Here is a 13,754-nt window from a genome sequence, read left to right as displayed (position 1 = left end):
TATTTTAGTGCTTCATCAATGCTCTTAGGTTCAACTTGTGACACAAAAGCCATAGTATTGCAAATATTCTTAATGGCACTCCTAGTTGAAACTCCCTTACCAATATTTCCAATTATGTTATCCATTGATAAGTCCCTAGAAGTTTTCCATTCCTTAGGCAATTGTTCACTTATTTCCTTTGTGTTTTCATGTGATTCACTCTCTTTAGGCTTATTATTGGTTTCACTCTCAAATAGAGGTTGATCAAGCAAATCAGTCAAGTCTTCAATTTCAGTTTGCCTTGTCTCTTAATTGTTAGACTCATCAAATACAACATGGACAGATTCTTCAACAACTAGAGTTCTCTTGTTATAGATTCTATAGGCTTTGCTATTTGTTGAGTATCCTAGAAAGATTGCCTCATCAGCCTTTGCATCAAATTTTCCAAGTTGCTCTTTCTCATTGTTCAGCACAAAGCACTTACACCCAAACACTCTAAAATATGAAATGTTAGGCTTCCTTCCATTGTAAATTTCATAGGGTGTTTTCTTTAATATAGGCCGGATCAGAACTTTATTTAACACATGACAAGCTGTGTTAATAGCATCAGCCCAAAAATATTTTGGCAATTTTGTCTCATTCAACATTGTCCTAGCTAGTTCTTATAGAGACCTATTTTTCCTCTCAACAACCCCATTTTGTTGAGGTGTCCTAGGTGCTGAGAAATTATGGTTTATACCATGTTCCTCACAGAATTTTTGAAACATAATGTTTTGAAATTCACCTCCATGGTCACTTCTTATAGAGGTAATGTTTGAATTCTTTTCATTTTGAACAAGCTTGGAAAATTTTGTAAAGGCATTAAAAGCATCATTTTTATTTGCAACAAACATAACCCATGTGAATCTTGAGTAGTCATCTACAATCATTAAACCATAGTAGTTTCCACCTAAGCTCATGGTTCTTGAAAGAGCAAACAAATCCATGTGAATTAATTGCAAAGGTCTAGTTGTGGAAATCTGATTTTTGCTTTTAAAGCTAGCCTTCACTTGCTTGCCCTTTTGACAAGCATCACATAGTTTGTACTTACTAAACTTGAGTTTAGGTAATCCTACCACTAATTCTTTCCTACTCAGTTTATTTAAGTGATCCATATGAATATGTGTAGCTCTCCTATGCCAAAGCCATATATTGTCTTCTTGGGTTATTAAGCACTTAGTGTTGGAAATTGCTATTGAGTGTTCTAAGTCAAGCATATATATGTTGTCAATTCTTTTTCCAATGAATCTGATTTCTTTAGTCTTTTTATCACATATCAAGCAACATGTATTATCAAATTCAATTTTAAAACCTCTATCACTAAGTTGACTTATGCTCAACAAATTATGTTTCAACCCATCAACAAGTAATACATTTTCAATCAATGTTTGAGAGGAGGAGTTACCAATATTACCATGACCAAGAATTCTCCCTTTGTTGTTGTCACCATAGGTAACATACCCTTCATTCTTCAATTTCAGACTTGAGAATTTTGAAGGATCTCTAGTCATATGCCTTGAGCAGCCACTATCAAGATACCATAGTAAGTTCTTGGCCCTCAAGCATTCCTACAACAAAGATTCAGAGAAACAAATTAGGTATCCATGTGAAGGGTCCTTGTAGGTTAGCTCTCAGCCTTTGGCTCTTTTCAATCCAAACCATTTCTCCATTTAGAACTCCATATTTCCTAGAGTAGCAGTTCCTTATTGTGTGACCTCTTTTACAACAATAATAGCAAGTTGTTTGTCTAGAGAAATTTCTTTTAAATTTTTTGAAATCTTGATTTTTCTTAAAAACTCCTTTCTTTGACTTGAATGGCATGCTCATGCTTTGATTAAAACCAAGTCCACTCCTATCAAAAGTGTTTCTTTGTTTTCCCAAAAGAATATTTAAATTTGCATTTCCATTTGTGAACTTTGCAAGAGTGGATTTTAAATCAGCATTTTCTTTTTCAAAGGTCTTGCAATTTTCACAAACATCTTTTGAGGAGGAGGAGGTTTCACAATGAGCTTCACTAAAGTTGAAAATAGTTTGAAGATTTTCATGCTCATGTTTCAAATCCTCAAGCTCTTGTTCAGCTTTAATTAAAGCATTTTCATACCATTTCAGTTTGTTTTTAAGCTTTGAATTCAAGGCACCTAATTTCACAGCCTCTTTATGAATTTGTATAAAAGCTTCTTGGAGTTGATCATAGTCCGGATTAGATTCAAGGTCAGAATCACTTACAATTGTGTCTTGGTCAGCTCCAGCCATCAAACACAAGTTGTTCTCTTCAAATTCAGATTCATCACTTGTTGTGTTTGAGTCATTATCTTCCCAAGCAATGTAGGCTCTCTTCCCTTTGCCATTTTTCTTCATTTTATTCTCCTCTTGTTGCTTCTTCAAGAGGTTTGGACACTCAGCTTTCATATGTCCCGGTTTTCCACACTCAAAGCAGTTGAAGGAGGATGTGCTTGCTTCCTCTTTCTTATTGGTCTTTCTATTGAACTTGTAGGGGGAATTCCTTTTTTTCCTTAAGAATTTTCTGAACTTCTTCACCAGTAAGTTGAAGTTCTCAGTTTCGGAATCATCGAAGCTTGACTCTTCACACACCTCTTTGCCTTTGGCAGATTTCAAGGCCTTTAATGACACTCCTTTGCCCTTCTTGTCCTGTTGTTCATTTTCTTCAAATATGTGCAGCTTTTGCTAATGCTCTCTTAGCTTCCCAAAGAGAGTAGCAAGTGTCAAGGAGGTTAAATCCTTTGATTCTTCTATCGCTGTCACCTTTGCTGGCCATGATCTGTCCAAGCATTGCAGCACTTTCAAATTCAACTCTTCTTTTTCAAATTTCCTGCCAAGGTCAACAAGGTGATTTATCAAGTGTGTAAATCTCTTTTGAAAGTCAGAAATAGATTCACCATTGTTCATTCTAAACAACTCATTTTCTTTTATGAGAGTGTGCTTTCTAGATCTCTTTACATCACTTGTTCCTTCATGAGTGACTTGCAAAGTATCCCACATTTCTTTAGCAGATTTGCATTGTGATATTCTAAAAAACTCATCAATAGACAATGCAGATGTAATAATGCTTTTGGCTCTATAGTCATATTGGGCTCTTTTCTTTTCATCATCACTCCACTCACTCCAATGTTTTTTTCTTTTCTCATCATCATCTTTTGTCATAGGGATATAGGGTCCATTTTCTATTGCATCCCATACAGCAATGTCAATTGCTTCAATGAAAATTCTCATCCTAATTTTCCAGTAGACATAGTTTTCACCATTGAAAACAGGAGGTCTACGAATAGACACACCCTCACCATAGGGTAGGTTGTTATTGGCCATTTTTGAAATCTTGAATAACTCTCAAGAACCTTGCTCTAGATACCAATTGTTAGAAAAGAATGGCACAATCCAAGAGGGGGGTGAATTGGATTCTATGACAGTTTAAAAATTTTCAGAGTATTTAGGATCTTTATTTCAATTAAACTTTTCTAAAAATGAATTTTCAATGAAGTTTCTTAAAGACTTGTTATAGAAGAATGAAACCTATATGTTTTCTTGATTACCCAATAATGAGGTTCAAAGTTAACACCAATATGTAATGCTTTAATTCAGTTTAAACCAACATTAATCATGCACACATGTTAATCAAGAACAATCTTCTTTAATGCACAATCAAGGTATTACACAAAGTAAAAGATAAGGGTAAGAGAAGATTGCACAAGTCTTTTATCCTGGTTTAGCCACTCCACATGTGACCTACATCCAGTCCTCAATCACAACCTGATCAAGATTTGTTTCACTATCTTAATGAAGAAGGTTTACAAGCATACCACACATGCATATACTCCTACATTCAAGATAACCGCTTTCTTGACCTCAAGAAAGCACCCCTTGTAGAAACCCACTACAAGAATTCCTTACCACTTGAGAAACCCTCTCAAGATTTACAAGTATTCACAAAGAATTAAGGAACGAATTCACCTGGAATTCAGAAGTAAATCTTAATCTCTTCCCTTTCAAGAATGTGAAGATGATGATGATCCTTTCAAAGTTTTTCACAAATGTTTTTCTTCTTGGATTCACAAAGAAAACTCTCCAAGATTGTCACAAAGACTTCACAAAAACGCTTTTCTAATTTTGATTCTCAATTCTAACTCTATTCTCAAGTTTCAAAAAGTTCAAACTATTTATAAAAGTTTTAGAACCAGATAATCGATTATTTTAAAGAATAATCGATTATTTTGTTCTTCATGATTTCTGGAAATCAACCAAGAACAATTTAATCGATTATTTTGTTGGATAATCGATTATTCCAGAGAGTCATTTTTGGGATAATCGATTATTTCACAAATAATCGATTATTGCAGCAAGGCATCCCATTTTTCCTGTTGCTGGAATAATCGATTATATTTAATGATAATCGATTATTTTGAGTTAGTTTTCAAACCTTTGTTTTAAGTCTCAAAATAACTTCTTAACCTTTAAACTCATCATCATACACTCCCTAATCAGATTAGATATAGATTTAGCTTATGCACACAACACACACAAAAGATAAACTCAATCAAAATAATTTTATAAACTATTTCCTATTACATAGCACTTTCTTTTGACTTTGTTTTTGACTTCTAAGTTGTTGTTGTCCTTGGCACATATTTGTTATCATCAAAACTCTTCAAACTTCAGAGGTGATTTCATCCAGCTCAGGCTCCCCCAATCTCAACATTATATCTTTTAATTATGTCATGTCACTATAAACACATTTATTTTTAACAGTGACATGGCACAATTAAAAGATATAATTGGTTGCCAATGTAAAAAAACTTTAACTAGCAGTGTATAGGTGATTAACTCTTATAATAAATAGATCAAATTTATGCTTTAATTGAGACTCTCAGTAATCCTTTCTATATCTTCAAAGATAACATTTCAATAATAAAATTAATTGCAATATATCTTTCATGTGGCCCTTTGAACCAAAATAAGGAAGTTTCTAACGGGGAAGACGACCAACCCATGAGAGATGGGATTGAAATTGAAATTGTGATTGTAGAGGAATATATTTTCTAAATTTCAAAAAAAAAAAATTATTTTCATGACATAAAAAATAGAAAACATTCTTTTAAAACCAAACAACCCTTTACATTTCCTTCACTAACGAGAAAAACAAGAAAGCAATTTGCATGTACAATATAAAAGTACTAAAGGGAGATTCCCGAAGACAAACAAATTATTATGACCTAACCAATGTTTTAAAAATCAAACCAATCATCAAAATAGTAAGGGTACTGAATCGGTGAGTAAAGGTTGAACCAATGGGTCACCTATTATACTACATGACCTAGTTTTTGTTAAAAAATTTCAAAAAAGTTTCATGTCATACATATTTCATACCTATAAAATTCAAAAAAAAATCACATCTTGCCTTAAAGAAGCCCCAAAAAAGTTACAAACACATTTTAACATAATTTCATAATGTGTCATTCATGAGTTTTAAGCAAATAGAACCCTCTTATGATGATGGTGTTTAATCAATTGCCATACCTAATATCAAAATCATCATTCAACAACAAGCAATAAAAAACAAAAATTGTAAATTTAGATCCACCAATGTAATAGTGAGCAACCAAAGAATAGTTAACATAATGTTAAAATAACCAAATTGTAGAGCCAAAGAGCAATTGGCATAATTTAAAAGCAACCAAATCATAAATCAAAAAAGAAACTAATATATTACTAACAAAGCATCTAGCATATCAAATTACATAGCAACTACCAAGAGCAACCAAATTGTTAAAATTAAGTAATTTTCTTGTTAACCTAAATAAGAAGAAATGTGAACTATTAACAAAACACAAAGGAAATGCAAAAATGCTATGTGAATGTGAACATCAACATGGAGATGAGATGCTGCAACAAAACTTGAACGCAGATGCAAGACGTCGACAACAACAAAAAATGCAAAGTGTGACGTGAACATGAACTCAAGTTGTCGCAACAACGTCAAGATGTAGGAATGTTGTCAAGATGCAGAGACGTTGTTGATATGCAAATTTGGTGTCAAGGTGTAGCACAAAATGGGAGTCATGATATGCAACGGTATCGAAGATGGGAGGTGCAATCTACAGCTGTACCCAAAATGAGAGGTGTGATTTACGGCAATGCAACATGGCATCAAGTTCATGATTGTGCTCTACTTTGCATGAAGGTCTCTAAGATGCAAGTTCTATTTAGAATTGGGGCAAGTTGGGGTTCAATCCAATGTGCACATCAGTATTTAGTAATCTATTTTTTTTTAATTACAAAATAACATTGTTTGGGGCATACAAAATAAATGCATGACCCGCTTTAGGTTGTGCAATCCAACAGGTTGGTGGTTTTACAAAACCTTGGACGAGTCACCAAGTTGCATTAAGTCAAGTGCATGTCAATCTTATAAGAGGCTCAAATCAGCCAAACTACTGGTTCCAGTCTAACCCGTCGATCTGAGTAAATTTTTTAAACTATGGGTCTAACTCATGTGATCCCAATCTATTTGTACATGTCAATTATTATTTTTTAGTTAAATATAATTTTAAACCCTCAAATTTAAGATAAATTTATTTTTGGTTCATCAAAATTAAAATTTTGGTTTTTAAACTCTGTAATTTTTTTAAGTTTTTTTTACTTTTTCAAGTCGCCAATAATATATCTAAAAGTGATAGATTGACACAATTATACAATTTTAACTGGTTTAATGTGATGTTTTCATTAACAAAGCTATTAATAAGTAGATTTTATATAATAATATTTGACAAATTTTCTAACAAAATTTAAGTATGAGGACTAAACCAAAGCTTTTCAAAATAACAATGACTAAAAACACAAATTTTAAGTTTGAGAGATTAAAAATATATTTAAATAATTATAAATCTAATTATATACTTCCTCTAATTTTTTCATAAGACCTAAATAAAAAACATTGGTGTTTTTTAATAAGTACCAATATAAAATGTTTCTTAAAATAATTATTTTCTTACCGAGAATATCTTTAACTAAAGTTATTTTATCCGCTTAATAAATAATTGGTAAAGTAAGTGTTTCATTAATATTAAGAATAATTTTATAAAAAAAATAAAGACATATTTAATATTATTAATTAAATTAACTAACTTTTTTTAACCAATGTAAATTAAGTAATTATATCTTAGGAAATATTAGGTAAGTACTCACTACAAAAAAATCCGGTAATTATTGACATTTGTTTTTGCAGTTTTAATAAATCACCAAAAAACGTTATAATTTTAAGGGTTACTTTAACCGTCACAAATAATTAAATTTTTCAACAGTTAGAAACCACTATAATGTTTCAGATTACATTTTCCTTCTTCGAGATGACCAATTCTTCATGTCAGTGATCAATTTAATTAAAATATTTTTATTTTTATTAAAAGAATAAAAATAAAGATAAAAATAAAAAAATTTAGAACATTAATTCAAAATAATAATAAAAAACCTAGGCTATGACTTCGTGAGTGAGTCTCAAACTTCTTCTTCTTCGATACTATTTCGTGCTATTCCTTCTTTGTGATACCTTACTACTCCAACACATATATTGTAATAATGTAAATAAGTTAAAGAATAAATCTTTCAACGTTGGTAAAAGGGTTCACATAAAAACCTTCACAAATATTCTTCAATATCCAAAATGATTGAAAATAAATAAATTAAAAAATGAAACATAAGAGTTTACAAATTGTTTTTTAAAAATAATATATACAACTCGAAATTCATATAAAAATTTCATGTCCTAGAAATCCTCTGTCCCGATGTCACAATATCAGAACATACCCACAATTCAATCGTTGGCATTATAGATGCCACTCATAGCTGGATCTTCCTCACCTAAAACATCCACAAGTTGTACGGTGAGAAAAGAAAACATCTATATGGAAAGCACATAAGGAAAAACACAACATAATCTCATCATAACTCCTTAATGAAATATTCACAAGCATTTATATATATCATAATTTATCCATCATTCATCATCTTCACATCTCAATTACATCAATCCATCACAATCTACAAAAATCTTACAATTAACACTATGCCAAGGCCACGCCACATTTGACACAAGTGATACGGGTTAATTGCCTCACTCATCCACACATGCCAGGGGCACGCTCGTCCTTGTAGCATCACTTACTCAAGGTTCGTCTCATCCCTGGTCATTAGTGTGAGGAACCACAATCACATTACAATCCACACAATCTCTTACAATTAACCCTATGTCAAGGCTGCCACATCTGACATAAGTGATGCGTGTTAATTGCCTCACGCATCCCACACCATGCTAGGGGCACGCTCGTCCTTGTAGCATCACTTACTCAAGGTTCGTCTCATCCCTGGTCATTAGTGTGAGGAACCACAATCATAATCATATCCATACAACATCTCATCTCATAGCTCAATTCCATATCACATACACAATTCCATATCTCATACACAACAGATAAGTCTAACAAAATAAGGGTTTACACACCCCTCAAGCAATTCACATCTAGATCATCAATTCTTATCAAGTAATATAACAATAACATTCATAAATTGATATAATAATCAATGGAATTACCAATTTAATATAACCTTAACATAACGATAAAACCCCCAATTATTCCAAAACCTAACTCACAAGCACTTTTCTACAATTTTGTTCTCTCTCCTAGATCATCATTCTTACAAATTATTAGCATATTTCTAATCCTCAACACATACAGAATCTAATGGGATCATTAATTCCTCAAACAGAAATAATCCAATTTTCCAAAACCTAACTTAAAAGCACTTTTCTACAATTTCGTTCTCTCTCCCAGATCATCATTCTTACGAATTAAATATATATTTCTAATCCTCAACACATGCAGAATTTAATGGGATCATCAATTTCTCAAACAGAAATAATTATAAAATTACTCATAATCTTAAGGGACTCTTCCTCTACCCAATTCTCTCATGTAACTCTACATACAAATAATCCTCTTTTCCCCCGTACCTGGATAAAAGTAGTTGAAACTAAAACAGAGATCTCCTTGGTCTCCTCTTCTGAGTGCCCCTCGATCTTTAGAGAGTGTAGAAGGAAAAGAAGAGAATGTAGAAGAAAGAAGTCAGAACTGAAAAGTGTGATTTTGGGAGTGCCAGAGTGCTCTATTTATAGGCATCAGGCATCACCAGAATGGCCCGTTCTGGACTCTGACGGCATGTGTAAAATTCACATCTAGAACGGCCTGTTCTCAAACCAGAACGACCCGTTCTGGGGTTGCACTTAACCCACAACGACCATATCTGGAACGGCCTGTTCTCAATTAGGGTTTTAGGCATTTTTGTTGATTTGGAACGCCTTGTTCCCATATAAAATTTGTAGATAATTTTTGTATTTTGGAACGGCCCGTTCCAATTTGAGAACGGCCCATTCTAGGATACAAAATCACTCTCATTTTAGTAGTTTGGAACAACCCGTTCCAATTTGAGATCGTCCTGTTCTGGGCTACTAATCACCCCTATTAGGCCTTTGGGCCCTCAAATAATTTGTGAAAATCGGGCTGTTACATTCTTAGCCCGAGCATCATCTTCATTCAATATTTTTCAATATTATTGTTATCAATGAGTGTTCAATTTGTGTGCGTGTCTACCATTACATAGATTTGTTGACGGAGAGAGGTGGACTCGACAGTTTTTATTTGAGGAAGTTGCGCGTTCGAGCTTGGACGAATTTTGGAGTCCAATGTTGTGATTATTAGTTTGATTCGCACAACAATCACGTTAATTTGGCGTTCAAATGCATCTACCGGTATTTTGTGATGAAAACTTTGATTCTGTTAGGGCTATTGATGATTTTATTGAAATTTGGGATCCAGATGAAGTGTTTAGTGTGCACTTTTATCTACAAGTTGTGATTGAACTTTTTGACACCTAAAACCAGTGTTTATGAAATATCTGTCACAAACTGTTTTTGACGATCGTGGATTTGACAGTTATTAATGACGCTGGAAATACAATTTGTAACAATTTTTATCCACTTGGAATTGTCAAAATAGTCGCCACAAATCACACATTTTTTTTATAGTGACTACATCAACATAGACTTAGACAATCTAATAATTTCTCTAGAATAAGACTTGTCATAATTGAAATACAACTCATTTCCCATTAGCCTCCTTTAAAATGCTATGTTCAGATAATCGTTATCACTACTAGAAATATTGCATTTTCCTACAAATTTTTATGCGAGAAAATATTTGCAGGAAATTATTGCGAAAGTTCCTGCAAAATGGAATTTCCAAGAAATTGCTACAATTATTTTTGAGACTTTAAGTTCATAGAAAATTCTTACAGAATTTACTATAAAATATTAATTATAGGTTTTCTTTTGCAAATAAAAATTACTAAAAAAAAGTTGTAGGAATTTATTTATTTTCCTACAATTTTTTTTTTGAATATAAACTCACAAGTAACCTTTAATATATAGTTTCTTTCTAAGTGGCAGATAATGCCACATGTATGTTTTCCTGCAAACTTTCCTGCTGACTATATTCTACAAGAAGTATTAAATTAAATCTATTTATTTATATATTTTTGTACCGGAAGGACCCTATCGGCCACGTGGATCGGCCACGTGGACCGGCACGTCATGTCCTATCAGATATTGACGCAGCTCAGGTAACATTTCGGCTCGGCCACGTGGATCGGCCACGTGGACCGGCATGTCATGTGCTATCAGATGATACTGCTCGAATACCACTTCGGTCCGACAGGGGACTAAGAACTGTGCTCTTCCCCTATCTACTCGGCCAGAAGCCGAGAGAGGACATTTCGGCCGTGTTGTCTCGGCTCGGCCAAAAGTTAGCATCGAATAATTAGAATGACAATTATGATTAGCAAGGATAAGTACATGATTAAGACATAATCAGCCGATTAACATCGTATTACCTAATTTGGTAAATGTCAGAGAAGGCCCACCATGCTCAGGCCCATGTCAGGTATTATAAATAGGTCACACGTAACGAGGTATGTCACTGTTCATTTATTACCTAGAAAATTGTGCTTGTCCTGACTTGAGCGTCGGAGTGCCTTTTACAGGTACCTCCCCCCTCTGAAGAATCCACCTGAAGCTCTCATTCGGCCCTCTTACACCCTAGAAGAAGACGAGTGTGCCCCAAGACAGGTACATTTTGGCGCCCACTGTGGGGCCGAACCGACAGCTTTTGAAGAAATCAGTTTGAGCACTATTTCGAAGAGACACCATGGCAAAGACACGGAGAAATCACACGGGAGATCACCGATCCGAAGATGAACACCAATCCGAAGCAGATACCGCCGAGACGATTGACGAGACCAACATGGCCGACATGGTACGACAACTAAAGGAGGAAATGGCCGCCATGAAACAAAAACGAGAGAAAGATGCTCGTGAGATGGCCGCCCAGAGGGAAGAGAACGCTACCTTGAAAAACCAAAACAAAGATCCCACATGGAAACCATCCAAGCCGACTCATACCCAGGGTTCGTTCCACTCGCTCGGACATACCTCTCTTCCCCATACCTCCACTATTGCCCCAGGAAACCACGCCTCGGCTACCCAAGTCACCGGCCGACCGGCATACGCCCCACCTACCGGAGCTCACCAACACCCTTTCACCCCTAACATAATGCAATCCTCCCTCCTGGACCATTGGAAGTCCCTCCCAATAGATAAGTATGACGGGACCACCGATCCCGACGAGCACATCGACATTTTTCTCACCCAAGTTACTCTCAACACCATCGACGATGCCGCCTTATGTCGTATCTTCCCAACATCTCTGAAAGGAAGAGCATTGAGTTGGTTCACTCGTCTTCCGACCAACTCAATAGACTCTTTCAACACCCTCGCATCCCAGTTCACCATTCAGTTTGCCACCAGCCGACCCCACCATTTGACCTCCCTCGCGCTGGTAAGCATAAGACAAGAAAAGAAGGAATCCCTTCGGGCTTTCATGAGTCGATTCAACAAAGCGGCTCTTGAAATCCGAGACCTCAATCCGGCCGTCGCCCTCCATCATTTGACTACATCCCTGAAACCGGGACCATTTGCTAACAGTATCTGCAAAAAAAACCCCGTCTGACATGGATGACTTGCGCCGCCGTGCCGATAAATACATGCAGATGGAAGAACTCACGGAATTCCGCAATCAGGCCAGGGCGGAAGTATCAACCAAGATCGAGAAGCCAGTTGAGAACTCCTATCGTAGTCGTCCGAAGGATCTCGTTCCGAGAGACAAACCTATTCGAGGACCAAGATACTCCCATTACACTCCTCTAAACACTAGTAGATCAGCCGTACTTGACCAAGCACTCGCCTCGGAAGTTTTAGCAGTGCCAAAGAGAGCCTCGACCCCTCCGCGAGCCGATACGACTAAATCTTGCAAGTACCACCGAAACAGGGGTCACTCGACCGAGGAATGTGCCACCTTAAAAGACAAGATTGAGGACTTGATCAAATAAGGACAACTTCAGCGTTTTGTTGATCGGCCTCAACCTTCCCGACACGATGATCATCGAACCCTCCGAGACCAACCAGACCGAGAAAGATCCGACAGGCGATCCTATAGGGAGCGCAGCCGATCGAGGGGGCGACAAGAAGAGGAGACGATGACCCAGACCCGGAGGGTTATCAATACAATTGCTGGCAGATTTGCAGGTGGAGGCTCCACATCCTCGGCGCAGAAGAAACACTTGAGGGCCGTCCGAGCTGTACACGCCGTCGAACGCCCTCGACGAAAGATGCCAGCTATCACTTTCACCGAAGCTGATTTTCAAGGTATCGACCCAGATCAAGACGACCCCGTGGTCATCAGTGTCGAGATACACAATTGCATCGTTCGAAAGACGTTGGTCGATCAAGGAAGCTTGGCAGACATTCTCTACTGGAACACATTCAAACAGCTCGGCATCCCAGAGACCGAGTTAGTCCCGTATAATGAGCCCTTGGTCGGATTTTCTGGCGAGCGTGTACAAACAAAAGGATACATCAAGTTGTCGACCCGCTTCTGCTTCGACGAGGCCGAAGCCCGAGACATCTCAATCAAATACGTCGTCGTACATGCCAACACGTCATACAACATCCTCCTCGGCAGACCTTCCCTCAACAAATTGGGCGCAATTGTGTCGACTCCCCACTTAGCCATGAAATTCCCGTCGGATTCAGGACGAATTGTCACAATCCATGCCGATCAAAAAGCGGCGAGGGAATGCTACTTCGCCAGCCTCCGGCTACCTTGCCTCGAAACAGCCAAACCTCACGGGGTAAAACGTGTACACGCAGTAGCACAAGAGCATGATGCGATTGTGGACTTCGACCCTCGAATTGAACAAGACGAGAGGGTCGAGCCGATCGAGGACTGACACCCGATTGTCATTGGGCCAACCGACCAACATGTAACTTACCTGGGTTCTAACTTGTCCGAGGTGGAAAGGCATGAAATCGGACAAATTGTTAGAAGAAACAAAGACTTATTCGCCTGGCGGCCGGCTAACATGCCAGGCATTGACCCCAATTTCCTATGTCATAAACCCTCTGTATGCCGAGAGGCCAAACCGGTCGCCCAACAAAAAAGAAAGATGGGGGAAGAGAGAAAAAAGGCAGTTGAAGCGGAGGTATCCAAGTTATTTGAAGCAGGTTTCATTCGTGAGATACAGTACACAACATGGTTGGCCAATGTTGTCATGGTTAA

General features: G+C 36.7%; 1 protein-coding gene across 1 annotated transcript; it reads left to right on the top strand.

Moving 5' to 3' along the window:
- Positions 1-12,672: 12,672 nt before the first annotated feature.
- On the top strand, positions 12,673-13,425 carry LOC145952471 (uncharacterized). The gene has a single exon (XM_083064843.1). It carries the CDS (start codon positions 12,673-12,675, stop codon positions 13,423-13,425), a length of 753 nt encoding a protein of 250 aa, XP_082920969.1.
- Positions 13,426-13,754: the final 329 nt, after the last annotated feature.

Source organism: Cajanus cajan, chromosome 1 (assembly GCF_000230855.2).
Source record: "Cajanus cajan strain Asha chromosome 1, NIPB_CcT2T_4, whole genome shotgun sequence".
Lineage (NCBI taxonomy): Eukaryota > Viridiplantae > Streptophyta > Magnoliopsida > Fabales > Fabaceae > Cajanus > Cajanus cajan.
The sequence above is the reverse complement of the archived record's forward strand: the minus strand, read 5'-3'. Positions and strand labels throughout refer to the sequence as shown.